Source organism: Corvus brachyrhynchos, unplaced genomic scaffold (assembly GCF_000691975.1).
Source record: "Corvus brachyrhynchos isolate BGI_N302 unplaced genomic scaffold, ASM69197v1 scaffold94, whole genome shotgun sequence".
NCBI classification, from domain to species: Eukaryota; Metazoa; Chordata; class Aves; order Passeriformes; family Corvidae; genus Corvus; species Corvus brachyrhynchos.
Window position 1 is genome coordinate 7,675,345 of NW_008238330.1, and position 14,888 is coordinate 7,690,232.

A 14,888-nucleotide genomic window follows, 5' to 3' on the forward strand; every position below is an offset into this window, starting at 1 on the left:
CGGCACCCGGGTGGGCGGCGCGGCCGCACGCAGCTCCCCTGGAGACAGTTTCTCCAAAGGAGCGTGTTCAGTGTCAGCAAACCGCCAGGGAGAAAGGCAGACCCAGCTTTCCGGGAGGGCGAGCCCGTGCCCGCTGTTTAATTGGTATTTGGGGTTCTCTTCCCCGAGGAGGAAGCGCGGAGCCTGCGCGGCCGCGCTCGGGCTCCTTCTGTGTTGCGCTCTCTGTCAGCGGTGCAGTCCAGGAGCAGCCTCCCGTGCTCCCCCAGCGTGACCCTGGCCCTCAGCAGCCCCTCGGCGCCCAACGCTCCCGTTTTAATGAGAATTAGTGACCTTTTCGTGGAACCCCTCGGTTAGCGGCGGGGGTAGCGCGCAGGGCTGGCTCTGCCCCGCCGTGCCCCGCGGAGTGGATCCGCACCGGGCTCTTCCCGGAGCTCATCTCCGAAAATCACCACCGCTGCCCTCAAATGATGAGCGGATGCCTAAGGAATCAGCCGGGTCTGCGGGTGTGCTGGGGCAGAGCGGCGGCAGTCGAACGAAAAATGCCTTTTTTATAGATATTTAGTTTTTTAAATAGCTCGTCTCGGTGGTCGCGTTGTCCTAGCTGAATCCTCTGTGTCTCTTTCTCTTTTTCTCTCTCCCTCTCTCTTTTTCCTCAAACCCTGCAGAACAATTCGTTGAGAAATCCTCTTGCGCCCAGCCTTTGAGTGATTTATCCAGCCTGGACCCTCACGGGGACTTTAGCAGCAGCCCTTCTTCCCTGTGCACCGAGCCCCTCATCCCCACCACTCCCATCATCCCCAGCGAGGAGATGGCCAAAATCTCCTGCAGCCTGGAGACCAAGGAGCTCTGGGACAAGTTTCATGAACTGGGTACCGAGATGATCATCACCAAATCCGGGAGGTAAGGCTGGGCAGCCCCGGGTCTTCCCCCTGGGCATCTTTCGAAAAGTGGCTTTGGACAGGGGGGAAAAAAGACAAAATTACCGAAACCCCGCAGTTTTTTGTAACGGGAGAACAGCACGGCTGGGTTAAGGGGAGGAAGAGGAGGGTGAAGCCCCATAATTGCCGCAGCCCCTCGGCGGGCCCAGCCCGGCGCTGCGCGGAGCGGGGCGCTGCAGCGGGGCCGGCTGAAATCCATCCGGGGCGTCCTGGCGGCAGGGGAGAAGTGTTGTTTCCCTAATAGTCAGGTCTGCGACTAAAATCCCGCAGTGATTTCGAGGGGCTAGGTTGGTACAGACCACGGGGAACGCGGGGTCGTGGGAGAATGATTAAGTCAGAGCTTGGTTTGGTTGGTTCTTTTCTCTCGGTTGCAAAAATGCGCAAAAGAATTCCAGGCTTTCTTGTCACCTCAAACCATGCCGTTTCTTCAGTAAAGCTTTTGGGGTTTGGGTCAGTAAAATGCAGCCCAGAGGAGCCAAATGTCTTTTCGGGTTTTTCAATCCCCAAAGTTACTTTTTACTAATGTCGTTCCCAGACGATTTTTTATTTTTTTTCCCTAACTGGTTAGTTCTATCGGTATATGTTTTTGTTTTGTTTTGTTTTGTTTTGTTTTTTTAAAAAAAGTAGGTATAAAACATGCACTTTAAAGTTGAAAATTATAACCTGTTAAAAATTATTTAACTTTTTTTTCTGGTCCACAGGATAACCTTACACTTTAAAATTGTGTTTTGTCAAAAGTTTAGTACAGAAAAGAAAGTTTCTAGTTTTGAAAATTTCATTCAAAAATATTGTGAGCAGGCTTAAGAAAACACTCATCTAACATATGGGAGAATAATGACCAAAATAATTTCTGGAATACTTCCCTTACAGTAGTATGGATCCCGTAAAAAATAAATAATTAAAAGAAATCCAAGTCTCTAAAGATTTATGTACCTTAGCTATAACTATCTTCTGAAATCATTGTGTACTTTTAACTAACAGGCAAATAGTATATTTGTCCTTTACTTTTTCACCTTTACCATATTTTTCTTTTTGCTTCCCAAATATCGTTTCGATTTCAAGCTGCTTTTTGTCTCCTTATTAGAGAGACACAAGATTTAACTTCCATCATGTGGAGGCAAAATCAATAGATGCTTTAAGTTTTTTCAGGGGATTTAAATATAATTGTTACTTTTAGCAGCCTTTCAGAAGCTCTCTTATTTCTGTTCTCTGCCCAAATATTTATTTTCTGATTTGCCTTTATTTCAGGAGAATGTTTCCTACGATCAGGGTTTCCTTCTCGGGAGTGGATCCTGAGGCCAAGTATATTGTGTTAATGGATATAGTTCCTGTGGACAATAAAAGATATAGATATGCCTACCACAGGTCTTCCTGGTTAGTGGCTGGAAAAGCTGACCCTCCTCTCCCTGCAAGGTTTGTAGATTTTATTGCTGGTCTTTTATTTCTCTTTACTTTTTTTTCTTCAAGAAATACCTTGTATTAATCTTTCCATTTTGTTTGCAGACAGTGCTCTAAAATTTTGAGTCCATGCTCAACAAAATTGGTTACAAAACTCTGATTACAAATTTTGTGCTGCAGAATCTGGCCTCAGATCTCTGCCTGAGGTTTGATTTATACTGAATATTCCAAGACATGTAGAATTTGGTTAAGAGTTCTTTTATACATATTGTTTGTTTTAATTCTTTTTAATGAAGTTTGTCATGACTCAGATAAGAAAGCTTTAAAAAAAAAAAAAAGATTTTTCCCTTGGATTTGCCCCCCCAATATTTGACCTCATAATTTAAAGCAATCCAGGCACCACCAGCCAAGCCAAAGTAGAAATAAATTGCAGTTCATTGCTGTTTAGGCTTGAAATGATATTATTTCTGTAACATATCCAACATTTGCTGACCAGTGATTTTATTCTTGATTTTAATCATCTCTTAGACAGCAGGCAAAGTACACATCAGTTCCACGGCATAGTTACTTTCTTTTTCGTTAAGAAATCATGACATATTCTGATACATCAGGAAAAAAAAAACCCTCTGTAAAATAAATTCCCTTTCCTACACAGAAACAAATGCTTTAGAAGTTTAATTGCTAAAGTCATTCTATTAATATAATTACTGACTGATTCCTTTAAGCACTGGGCAGCTGAGGCTGCAGCGCTGGGCTGTGCAGTGGGAGGGCACTTCAGAGGAGACCCACACTTCATCGTATTCAGCCCAGCACTTCTGTACCTACTTCAGTCCCCAAGTCCAGTAAGACTGCAGCACATGTCGAAAGGCTTTGCTGAGTCAGAGCCGGAGATAGGGAAATAACGCGGATGCCTCTCTGGCTTCAAAGAAACTTTTTGTGGAGGGCTCTGTGCAGGAACACAGATCTGCTCCGTGGCTTAGCCTGGGGTTAAGAACTTGCTTATTACAGAGGCAAAAATTATAAGTGAAATGCAAGAAATGGAAACAAATTTTTTGGTGTGTGAGTATAGGCACCAAACAGTGCACGATTTCCTTATATAAAGTGTTGAACTGAAATCTTGGTGACTGGTGATCTCTGGAAGGCTGTTCAGGGAAGTAAATAAACAAAAAGCGCAGGCAGAGAAGAAGCTGTGATTAAAGACAGCAACCTAGGAGTTATGTCTGCTTTGTTTTCGTGGCCAAAAACTCCTTCTTGTAGTGTGGTAAATGTCTGAGGGCTTCATTTGACGTATTGTAATGGGCACTGATCAAAACCCAAAGAAAAAACACAGATCCTGCTCCAAAGGAGTCAGCATCAAAAGAAGAAATAACAGAAGAACAGAAACAATTTTAAGGCAGGGTTTCCCCCTTCTTATTTTTCTGTTCACGCCCCTTTTGGGATACCTTTAAATAGATTACTAATTCACACTCTCTCTGGCATAGACTCATTCAACAAGGAAATACTAGAACATAAGACAAGAGATTGGAATAATTAGCAACTGCTCTGCCGAGTGTTGGATAAAACCTTCTTGAAGTTTAATAGTTGTTATTGTACTGTGGTAACGTTCAGGAGTCCTCAACAGATCAGTCCCCCTATGTGCAAAAGTGTATCTGTGCTGTTCCATTTTCAGGATGCTTTGCCCTCATGTGTAAACGTACACCTTTCCTGCTTTATTTTCAGGATGCATAGTTAAACAGACTGTTGATCAGAGCACAGGCAAAGATAGCTGCTTCTTTGTGTGGATGGTACTTACAGATACATTTATGCACGTTGTCCTCCTTATACTTCTCTTCGGTGAGAAAAAGGATGTCAAGAGGTTCAGCGTGCCAATGTTTGCATTACCAGTGCTTCTTCTAGAGTATTAATGCATCTTTTGAGGTGGGAGGTCTCAGTCTTGCTTGAACAGATTAAAAGTAGTTCTCCTCCCATCTTGAAACGAGTTTGGTCCTGCTCCAGTAACAGAAGCCCTTAATGAAGTTATGATTTCTTGTCCTCCAAACACAGGGTTTTAGCTCTCCCTACTTGAGGAGTGTCAGTGAGAGGTGTATGTGTGTTTAGTGTCTGGGCACTGGTAACAAGGTACTTGTTCCCCACACACCATTGCCTGCATCTGCACAGGCACAGTGACATCAGAGGAATTATTCAGGAGTTGCATTGTGCCTGGGTGTAAGACTTTACAGGATTGAACCAGTTCGATGGCTTGCTCTTTCCATTTTAAAAAAAACTTTCAACACTAAGACAGTTTTGTAGGGTTTTTTTGGGCTTTTGGTTTTTTTCAAATTAATAAGTATTCTGCAATTCTGTTTGAAAGATTAGCCCTTCAGGGAACTTTCTATTAAAACCAGTTTTATCCTTGTCTTCCTGCTGTCAATGTTGAAGGCAAGTTTATGTTGCAATGAACAAGTTTATGTTGCAACGAACACTTAAATAAAAATACTTTTCAGAAAGTCTTTTGTAAATCTTCTTAAGTGCTATCTGGGTATAGAGTTCCTATGTGATATTTTGTGTTTGTCTTCCACATTAAGACTGCGTGAAACATCAGTAAGTTTCAGCATGTACCTTTATTTGATCTTCTTCCCTTTTTGCCTCATTTCTTTCATTCAAAAATTTCTCCCTTTTTTTTTTTTAAACTGTATTTGTCTACAATAATTTGTTTAATGAAGTTATAGTGTTTACACACTTATGGAGAACTCTAGGCAGGAAATCTTTAAATGGTATTATATTTTGCAAATTATTTGAAATATTATGGTAAATAAAAGTAGCATGCATGGGGCTTGTGGGACCAGACCATCTGTTTAAACTAAATAGAGGGAGTGCAGTGCTGCATTCCAAAATACACAAGAAAGAAGCAGTACTCAAACCTTGCATATATCACTAAACATTATGTACTGTGGAGCAAATTCACACCCAAATATGGCTCCTCAATCCTTTATGAATCAAAGTGAGCAGCTCCTCGCATCTGGCTGGCCTTAGGCAGCAGATTCCAGGCAAACTTCTGGGAGAGCCTTGTGTGCTGTGCTGGAATGTGCACATTTATCTTGCTGACCTGTTTGCTTGTGCACACTCATGGTCTTCCCAACAACTTCTGCTTCAGAAATCACTATGTCAAGTGTTCAACCCTCTTCCCTGAGGTGTGCAAGCTCAGGTTGTGGGAGAAGTGTGGGAAATAGGTGTAGCTCACCAGGTGGAACCCTGTGGTGCAGTGGGATCAATGGGGTGTAGCAAATGGGTAAAAAAAGTAAGGTCTATTGTTGCAATTCAGTAAGTGATATTCTGGTGCCCATCCTTCAGTGACTTTCCTGTTAGCACTCAGCTTACAGGCACTCGGTAGTTCTAAAGCAGTGCCAAGCATTAACTATCCATGGTGTAAAACAATTGTGCTCAGCTTTTCAGCACAGGGAGGTCTTTACTCATTCCCAGCACATATTTGAAATACTTTGGCTTTTTGGACCCAATTAGCCAAACCGTGCTGAGTCTGACACTCTGTGATCACAGTAAACATTATTAGCTATCCAGACATTCAAAATTAGGAGGCAGGCTCAAAAAAAAAAAATATCACAAGGCTGGCTGAAAAGTTGCAGGGCCTGTTAGGAACTCTTTTTGTCTTGCCTTCTCTAATTCAGGGCTCTAAATTTTGAAATTTTCAGGTTTTTTTAGAGGAAGGCAAAGTTAGTTTTCATGAGAGCTAAGATTCTTTTGACATAACACGATTCCAGGTCTTGGGTTTTCAGATACACGACCATTTTTTATGGGCTTTGCAGTACAATCAGCAGAGTCTATAGCAGTGAGGACGCCTGCATGCTAGGAATATTTTATTGTGACAGGAATCCTGGCTCAGCATCCCTCCCATGGACATAGCTAGAGCAGCCAAGCTGTGCTTTGGATCAATGTAAGGCAAACATCCTGCACATCTGAGGTGAGCTGTGCTGGTAACACTTTAGCTTCACTGTGTCTTGGGGATTCTGCTGGCAAAAACAGAATGCAGGATCAAATCTCCTTCCTCTTTGCGCAACAGGACTGTTCTCCCCAGTGTCTTTAGTATGGGCATTCCTTGATTAGGGATCAGTGTGGTCTATTGGAGAGTTACGCCCCACCATTTAGTGGTTTTTCCATTCTAAAATCGTAGCTCAACAACAAGGACAAATGTTTATCTTCCTAACCTGGCAGTTCAGTGCTGCCCCACCCACCTAATGGAAGAAAGTCATTTGTGTGGCCAAAGACATCACCCAAAATGAGAGTCAGGCCCTCAGTGAGTGATAACCAATGCAGACAGAAGCAGAACAGGGCTGGTTTGCACTAGCTGAAGGTCTGGTCCGACTCTTAATTTGGCATCACAAAAGAACATTTGAGTTAATAATTTTCAGCAATACATTATTCCTATAAAATCATTGCTCTTAAATAGCATGGCACTTGTAATTAGTGTAGTCATAATGTATACATCATTGTATCTACATGTCTTCTTGCTTCCTTTTCTTCTGCTTAATTTCCCAAGTGTAGGATTGTTAATAGCAGAGCTGTAACTAATTTTTCATGTCAAACCACTGTGCTGGACTGCAGCCTTCAACCTCTTATAAACAGACGTCACCACAGCGAATGTGTGATCGAGTGCAGGTTAAAATCATTATCACGGCTTAATGTTACATATAAAGAAAAATGCATTTTTATCTGCATTCCCCCATTATCTCTGTAATGACACCATGTTTTTTCTCTTGGAGCTGTAGTCATTGTTATTTTAAGTGCTTGTTAGTACAGCTGTGGGGAAAGACATGATCAATTTTTCATTTGGGAAAAGACACAACAGCAAATGTTAGTTAATGTCTCCGTTTTAGATAGCAGGATAAAATAATAGGGATGGTTAAGGAGCAGTCTAGCACTCAGACACAGGATTCTCAGTTATGTTCCAGTGAATTAAATAAGTAATCTGCTTTACTGTCCTTCATTAATAGCTTTATTTCAGGAATTCATTAATTTGGGGGAGGCGGTGTCATGTTCTAGCAGCAGATTTGTATTATCCTAAGCTCTCAGGAAGTCCATGTCCGTGAAACCACTGCATATCCCAAAAGCAGAATGATATGTGCATTTTAATTTCATACAGAGATGGTACCCACACACAAGCCCAGAGGTGAGATTTTTTTTATGAGCAGGCATTTTTTCTGTGTTTTTTTTAGGTTGTATGTGCACCCTGACTCCCCATTCACAGGAGAGCAACTGCTGAAGCAGATGGTGTCCTTTGAAAAAGTCAAACTCACCAACAATGAGCTGGATCAGCATGGCCATGTGAGTAGCCCTATGGGTGGGAAAGGGAAAAGAAATCACCAGGGAATTGCTTGCTTGGGCCACAGGGCTAAATGGGAGAGAGACTGCCATGGGGAAAGGCTGCCGTGGTCCCCATGTTACCTCTCTTAGCCAGCCCTTCATACTACAGTGGGGGACGATGTGTGAAGCTTGAATGCATCTGACTTAACACGTTTAAGGCCCCTTTTGGGTTCCTCTGTTGTTGAGGAATTGGCAACTTTAAAAGTCGGGATTTTACAAAGTGTTTCATAGGGCAGAGCCCAGATCAAACCCTGCTACCACTAGAGGCAAAACATCCATCTGGGACAAGTTCAGGGTGGAGCTGAGGATGAGAGCAAGGGATAGAAGGAAAGCAGATGAGCCTTTTGTTGCGCTTTTGCTTGCAGTTTGCTGTGACTTGGCAGTATGCTCTGCCACGTCCCACGGCCAGCAAACCCACGTGCTTTTTACATGTGGGCTTGGAAGCTCCCTGCCGGTCACTTCAGGTCACCTGTTAGGGCTGGGTCCATCAATAAGAGCTCTTTTACTTCCAGACTCATTGCAGCATGGGCACAGAGTCAGAAGAAAATACTGACTTGACACCAAAGCAAGGTCTATAAAATTATAAAAAATAAGTGTGCCTCAATTGCCCTTGAAATAACTGTAGGCTAACTGCAAGCCAAGGTGCCACAGGGTGGACTTGGGCCTCTGAAGGAGACAGGTCTTGGCTCTAATTGGTGCCAGTTCTTTGTCACAAGCCTTGAGGCTGGAAGATGGTAAATAGGATTCAGAGCTGCTTGCCATGGGTTCCTGCTACGCTCCGTCAGTGGGGACAACTCCTTTACTTACCTGACTGCCTAGCAGTAGGTGATAAGAATAGGTATTGTCTGTCCTGTCCTTTCCCTAAAAATGCCTCTAAAGTGCAGGAACAACTGGGTAGTGCCTCCAAATTGTGAAGAAAGAGCTAAAATTGTTGCCTCTGGGCTTGTTGATTCTCCCAGGGAAGACAGAAGGAGCAAGGGGACGGATTTGAAAGAGTTGTTGGCTGAGAACAAGGCAGTTTAGTTCAGAAGAATGAGCATAAAGGCAGCGTTAGTAAATGAGGTGTTGGGAAGAGAGGAATGATTTTGAATTCCAAAGCATGTGTAGGGGGAACTAATTTGTTCAGCTGAATAATTGCAGAATACAATGTATCAGAAATCCCTTTCCTAGTGTGGTATTTTTTTGCCTGGACTGTGTGAGACAGTGACCATTTGTCTCAGCTGTGTTCTGTGCAAATGTTTCTCATCCAAAAGAGAATTTTCACTCATTTCAAGAACTGAGCATTCAATCACAGCCATGATAATTTAAAATACATCCTGGAAATAACAACAACAACAAAAAAATAGCTGAAACCCCCAAACAAATAAACAAAAAAAGCCCAGATAGACGCCTCTGTGTTGTTCTTTTGTAGAGATCCATCTGTGGATATATTGTTCTTGAAGCCAGTTCCCACCGTTGTTCTCTTCATGACTAGTAGAGAATGGTTTTGTTTTTTTCTTCTCTTTTATTTCATAATCTGTAGAAGGGCAAAGCTGAAGATTTGTGGGCTCTATCACCGAGTGATGATAGAGCAGTATACGTGAGCACTTAAAAAGAAGCATTTTTCATCATAACAGGGGCCATGTGTGCCTCTAATAAAGGGCTTGCAGCAGTATATTGCAAGCTAGTTAGGAGTGCTGCAGTTCCCAGAAGCCCAGAGGAGGAGGAAGAAGAAGTAGGTCTGAGGAGCTGTCGGGAACAGAGACATGTGGCAGAGCAAGAAGATGTAATCACCTCAAATACAGGCAGTGGGAGAAAATGATCTGTAGTGTTTGAGATGCAGCCTTCCCATTAATTTCCGGAGAAACAGAGGTTGATCCCATTCTTTACACAAAGGCTCTGGACAGCCAACCACAATGGAAAGTTTTGTGTGTTCAGTTAAGTATAAGCCCTGAAGGCTTGATCCTGTGTTGAGGTTTGAGTGACAGGTGTTACCCCTTCACAGAGCCCTCTCTTTTTAATATTTTGTGGGGGTTTATGTTCCAAATTAGGATGTCAGGTTTTATGTGCTGCCTTATTGAAGCTATGTGAATGCTTCAGTGGATGATCAGTAGAATTAAGGAAGAAATCAGTGCTCTAAAGCCTTTAAGGAGGGCTCACTGTGCTATGGCCCACGGTGTTTCTGAACTCCTGTGCACGAGGAGAAGAGGAGAATTGAAACACCTCCTGAAATCTCTCACTTCAGTTTGAAAGAGCTAGTCTTCACTTTTTAATTACGTTTGATAAGGCGTGTTAGTTCCTGAGGAAATTTGGATGACCCAAAAGACGCCTTTAAATACTAGTTGCAGGTAGGGAACATGGATCCAACCCGATTCCAGTTTGTTCTACTTTCTTGCTTTCTTCATCGTCCAGAAGACAGTTATGGGTGTTAAGGTAATTGTGGTTTATTTGTAGGGTGGTTCACTTCCTGGAAAGGAATCTGTAGAGAAGAGAGGCATTTGTTTGTTCTAGCATATGTTTGTTTTCTCTTATTCTGGGACTTTTGGAGTTGGCAAGCATTTCTGCTTGTGTACCTTCAGCAGCATGTGTAACCCCATAGTGATGCACATAGTCTCCCCAAGCACCAGGCAGAAGTCTTATCTCTGTGTGCATGACATACAGCTTGCTCCATGGAAACACTTTCAGATATCCCTACCAGAGGAAGGAAATGGCTCCTATCTCTAGATTTTTACAGCCAAGCAAGTAATTGCCATTTTTCTGATTGCAAAATATTTATGAATGTGACATTTTCCCCCCAGATTTTTGGTGACATTCTTCACACAGAATGCTTTCTTTAGGACTTTTTGTTGCCCTTCATTGGAGTGACATAATTTCTGGTTTATGGTGAGGTGAGCTGTGAGTGTATACATTATTGTAATTGGTTTTTTGGCATTTACAATAGCAAAACTCAAACACATGGATGTTTGCAAAAGCAAACACAAAGCTGTGAACATGTTTAATAAATAACTGTGAAAGCAGGGGGTTTGGAATAGCTGCAAGGAGTTATGCCCAAGGTTTTTTAGAGTCAACCAGGCAGAAGTTAGGAACCTTCGTGTTTTCAGAAAGAAAACTTTACGTGGTAATGCTCTTATTTGGTGAATATGGAAGTGGCATTCACAGCACAGTTCCTGAATTCAAAACCACCTTGGAATTTTGCAGCTGGCATCCAGATTGCCTCTGGTGACTGGTCTGTAGCCAGTGGGAGCCAGATGCCTACAAACCTGCCTGACCTTACAGCAATCAGGATCCTGTAAGGAGGGATCCTGGTCATCTTCCCTGCTGCAGGCTGTCAGCACAAAGGTGGATGGGGTGGCTGGGGGCCTGTGGCTGCCAGCAAGTGTGTGCAGGGGGGCTGCCATGAGTATAGGGGCACCTGATGTATCTCTTGGGACATGCCAGCAGGACTGTCACAGAGCTGGCATGACGGATTTTCTGATAGCTACACCATGCAGGAGGGGACTGCTTGGACTTTGAGGCCACTCTTGGAGGCTACTCTGTGAGGTACACCCTGTGGATCTAACTCCTTTAGGATATTTTTATATAGTCCTAACACGAGATGTTGCATGGATATTAAGGAGTGTCTTTGTGTGTTACCAGCAGCTTGTGTGGGGGTGCAGGTGGAGTACTACAGGTACAGACCCTCACATGAAGGAAATGGTGACATTTACTTTTACCTTGGCCATGGGTCTTCTGTGACCTCCTGGCTACATTCAGTACTTGTTTGGTACATGAATGACCAGACTTGCCTCTGGTGGGAATGAGAAACATAGAGTACCATGGAAGGGGATGTTATCTATGTACACTTCATTTTTTGGAAAACTTTCATAAGGGATTACGTGCTCTTGTTTGAGAAATGTAGTTTCTTTATCACAATTTGCATTCAAGAGGAGTGAAAGGAAAGGGCATGTGTGGGAGCTGCTCTGTCACAACTTCTTCCTCCTTCCGCTTGACTGCTGCTCAGATGTAATGCCTTGGTGTGGATATCATGGCCGTGAAAGGCAATGGAAAGCACCGAGGTCTGTGGGCCAACTTCTCAGTAAGCTCATCACCATCCACACACCCTGCTTTAAAATGTCTTTTCCATCTGCTTAGAGCACTCCAAATTACTAGGATGACACGACAAAGTTTTACAAAGAGAAGGTAAAGTGCTAAGGGTATTAAAGGCAAGGTCCATGGCCGTTGTGTGTGTTGCTGTATAAAATGGTGAAGTGCTTTGAAAAAGGACCTGAGCTGGTTAAAGCGGACATGCAACACTTCCAAGATGATGGTTCACTGTCACTGTAATGTCTTTCTTGCTGCTGTGTGCCTCCCCCCAAAGTCCCAGTGTGAGTCTTGGCAATATTTGGCCCCAAAGGAGCAGCAAAGAAAAACGCTGATGGAAATTGTAGATATGATAGAGCTGTCTCTGAGCTCTCCACTCCAATGCAATGTGCAACCTTTCTCATTGACTTAGCATGAAATACTGCACTGCTCCTGCTATGTTTCAGCTGAAGTTAACGCTTCCTGAGGAATGCACATTAGCTGTTCCAGATGTACGGAGCTGACTGTAATGTCGTTATGGCCCCTGCAAAATAGAACCACCCACACCATTGCCAATTTTGTCTTGTGACTGTGATTATATCCAAAACAAGGGCTGGTGTGAGCTGAGCTCTGTATTTAATTCTTATATTGTAATACTGTGGTTAGAGGCAGCCAAACAGGCCTCCAGCCAGTGGTAACTGAAGCAAGGGGAACTCTTGGTTTGACTCCAGTGAACATTGAAATTGGTTGGTTGGTAGCTTGGGTTTAGAATTGTTTTGGGAGCTCGTAAACAATTATTAATGAGGATAGAATAGCAAAACCCAGTCATTTGGGGGTTCCGTACTGGTTTCCCTCCTTGCTCTCATTTTTGGTAGTCTGCGGTGAAGAGCATCTATGAAGTAGCTTGTTTTAAGAGTTTGCCACAGTAGAAGGCTACGTGGAGTTTTACTTTTGGTCAGATGGTTTGTGCTGCTGCTGCTGGTAGGTTTTTGGATGGGTCTAATTTTTTCCGTCATTTTTTTTGGAGGGATTTGTGACTGTTTTCATTGTGCACCTGCGCATTTTTGCAAATGGGGAGTGTTGGCCATTAGCTTTCAGTTCGCACCTGCCAACTGGGGCACACTCTGGTAGTGACTAATTCTGTATGTAAAACACCTCACCTGTAGGAACAGGTATTTATGCTTCAAGATATGCATGCTCACCAGTGGCGTAGGAGTGAGAGGAGTCTAGCTCCTGGGATGCCTGCTTTTCCACCTTCATTTCCTGGAACTGCCCACAGGAGCTGGAGAGTTTACTCTGAAAACCAGCCCCTGGCTGGTTAGATTTCAGACACTTCCCCTGCAGTGTTAATTAGATCTCTTTTTTCCCCCCTATGGTTTTATAGCTTTGAGGGCTCTGTCAACCCTCCTCTCAGGACAGTGCTGTGTCATTCTTTCTCACAGATCATTTTGAACTCCATGCACAAGTACCAGCCAAGGGTCCACATCATTAAGAAGAAGGATCACACGGCTTCTTTGCTCAATCTGAAATCAGAAGAGTTCAGGACATTCATCTTTCCAGAGACAGTTTTTACTGCTGTTACTGCCTACCAGAATCAATTGGTGAGTAGAGCAGCTAATTTCCATGGATGAAACTAGACCCTACCCTGCTGAAAACTCCCTTCTGCCCCATGTAAACCAGGAAAATGTCAGCCATAACCTACCTTTCCATGCCAATCTTACTCACATTCATGAGTAATTCCTGAATATACAGTAGTACTACAGACTTCAAAGAACCGTAAGGGTTATTCATGAGAGTAAAAATGACAAGTAAGAGGCTTTCTTTTGTCTTCCCTTCTGTCTATACAAAGCTGCTTGCATATTAACATTTAGTCATTTTCTAATTATAGCTCATTAAAGAACTGTTCTTATTTGCAGAGATCTTTTATGCCACAAGCTATGAGCTGAGAGAGATTCTGGTTTGCACATGATAATTTCATGGGCTTAAAAAGTCGACTAATTAAGCTGTAAGGCTCAAACGTAAGGAAAACCACTCAGAGATACGCTTTTCAGAGGCTGCCCAGATTACATCCAGATGTTTGAATTTCAATTTGCATGCCAGGGAATAATATATACAAAATGGAGGAGATCATAACAATGGATTGCTAATGAGTAATTTTAGGAAGTCTATAAACAATCAGAGAACAGAGGCTCTGCTTGATGGTGGATTGGGCTTTAATATTTAAGTCAGTGGAAATATGTCGTTGCCTTCAGTGTGATTCAGAGCATGCTTTAAGGGCTTACTGACTATGGTACTTCAAAAAAACCCACCTATTTCACTCCTTAGTTCCCTCAAGTTAAGAAAAATATAGGCCCCGTCCAAATATGTGGGCAGGTAGCATCACAGAGTCAATGAACCTGCTGGATTGTTTAAAGAAGTCAGCGTTTCTTAATATGAAGCAAAAGTAATTAAATTTGAAATGTTATGAATAAAACTAAACTACTGCATAGGGGGCCAAGGAAGCTCTGAAGATAATATTAGTAGTATTAAGTCAGTCCTTATGATGGACCCCATATCCTGCTTTAAGGCTTTAATGTATTGATTTAGACTCAGATTTGTATCTGAATGCCGTAGAAAACACACTCAGCACCTGGCAATCTCAAGAAAATAATGTTTGGACAGGCAGTTAGATTTTTCCATGTAACTTTCTTTAAAAACCAGCAAAACAGTAACAGGCACAAAACCAGCTAAACCCGGAATTTATTTCTGTAGGATGAATTTGCGTCTACCAATGATATTTACACTAGAGATGTTTCTAAACCAACCTTCCCAAAGCACATACATTGAGTCCTGGAAATTTCTCAATGGAACATCTCCGGAACCCCTAGAGGTTGATGTTGTCATTTTATTTATGACTAATGAAAATGGAGCCTTTTTTCATTTTTGCCATTTCTTTCAGAACTGTTTTAAGGAGGGATTGATTACATTTCTGGAGGTTATTAGATAAAAGCTAAATACATTACACTTTCAACAAACTATCTCATAATTTAAGATTTAAAGGGCATGCATTTATTTAAACAGTCAAACCACTGCCACAGAGTTGAATTGTAGGTCAGATTTCATTTTAAAATGCTTTCTAGCAGATGTTCTCTGATTGTTTGTGAGACAGTCTCTGAGGAA

General features: G+C 42.6%; 1 protein-coding gene across 3 annotated transcripts in view; it reads left to right on the forward strand.

Moving 5' to 3' along the window:
• The window catches only part of TBX20 (T-box 20), a 42,152-nt gene that overhangs the window by 3,781 nt on the left and 23,483 nt on the right, over positions 1 to 14,888 (forward strand). For all 3 annotated transcript variants that reach the window (XM_017734458.1, XM_008633866.2, XM_017734459.1), the window contains exons 2-5: positions 666 to 900; positions 2,187 to 2,351; positions 7,544 to 7,652; positions 13,172 to 13,330. In XM_017734458.1, the coding sequence (XP_017589947.1) occupies positions 666 to 900; positions 2,187 to 2,351; positions 7,544 to 7,652; positions 13,172 to 13,330 (668 nt within the window). The remainder of the gene's footprint in view (positions 1 to 665; positions 901 to 2,186; positions 2,352 to 7,543; positions 7,653 to 13,171; positions 13,331 to 14,888) is intronic.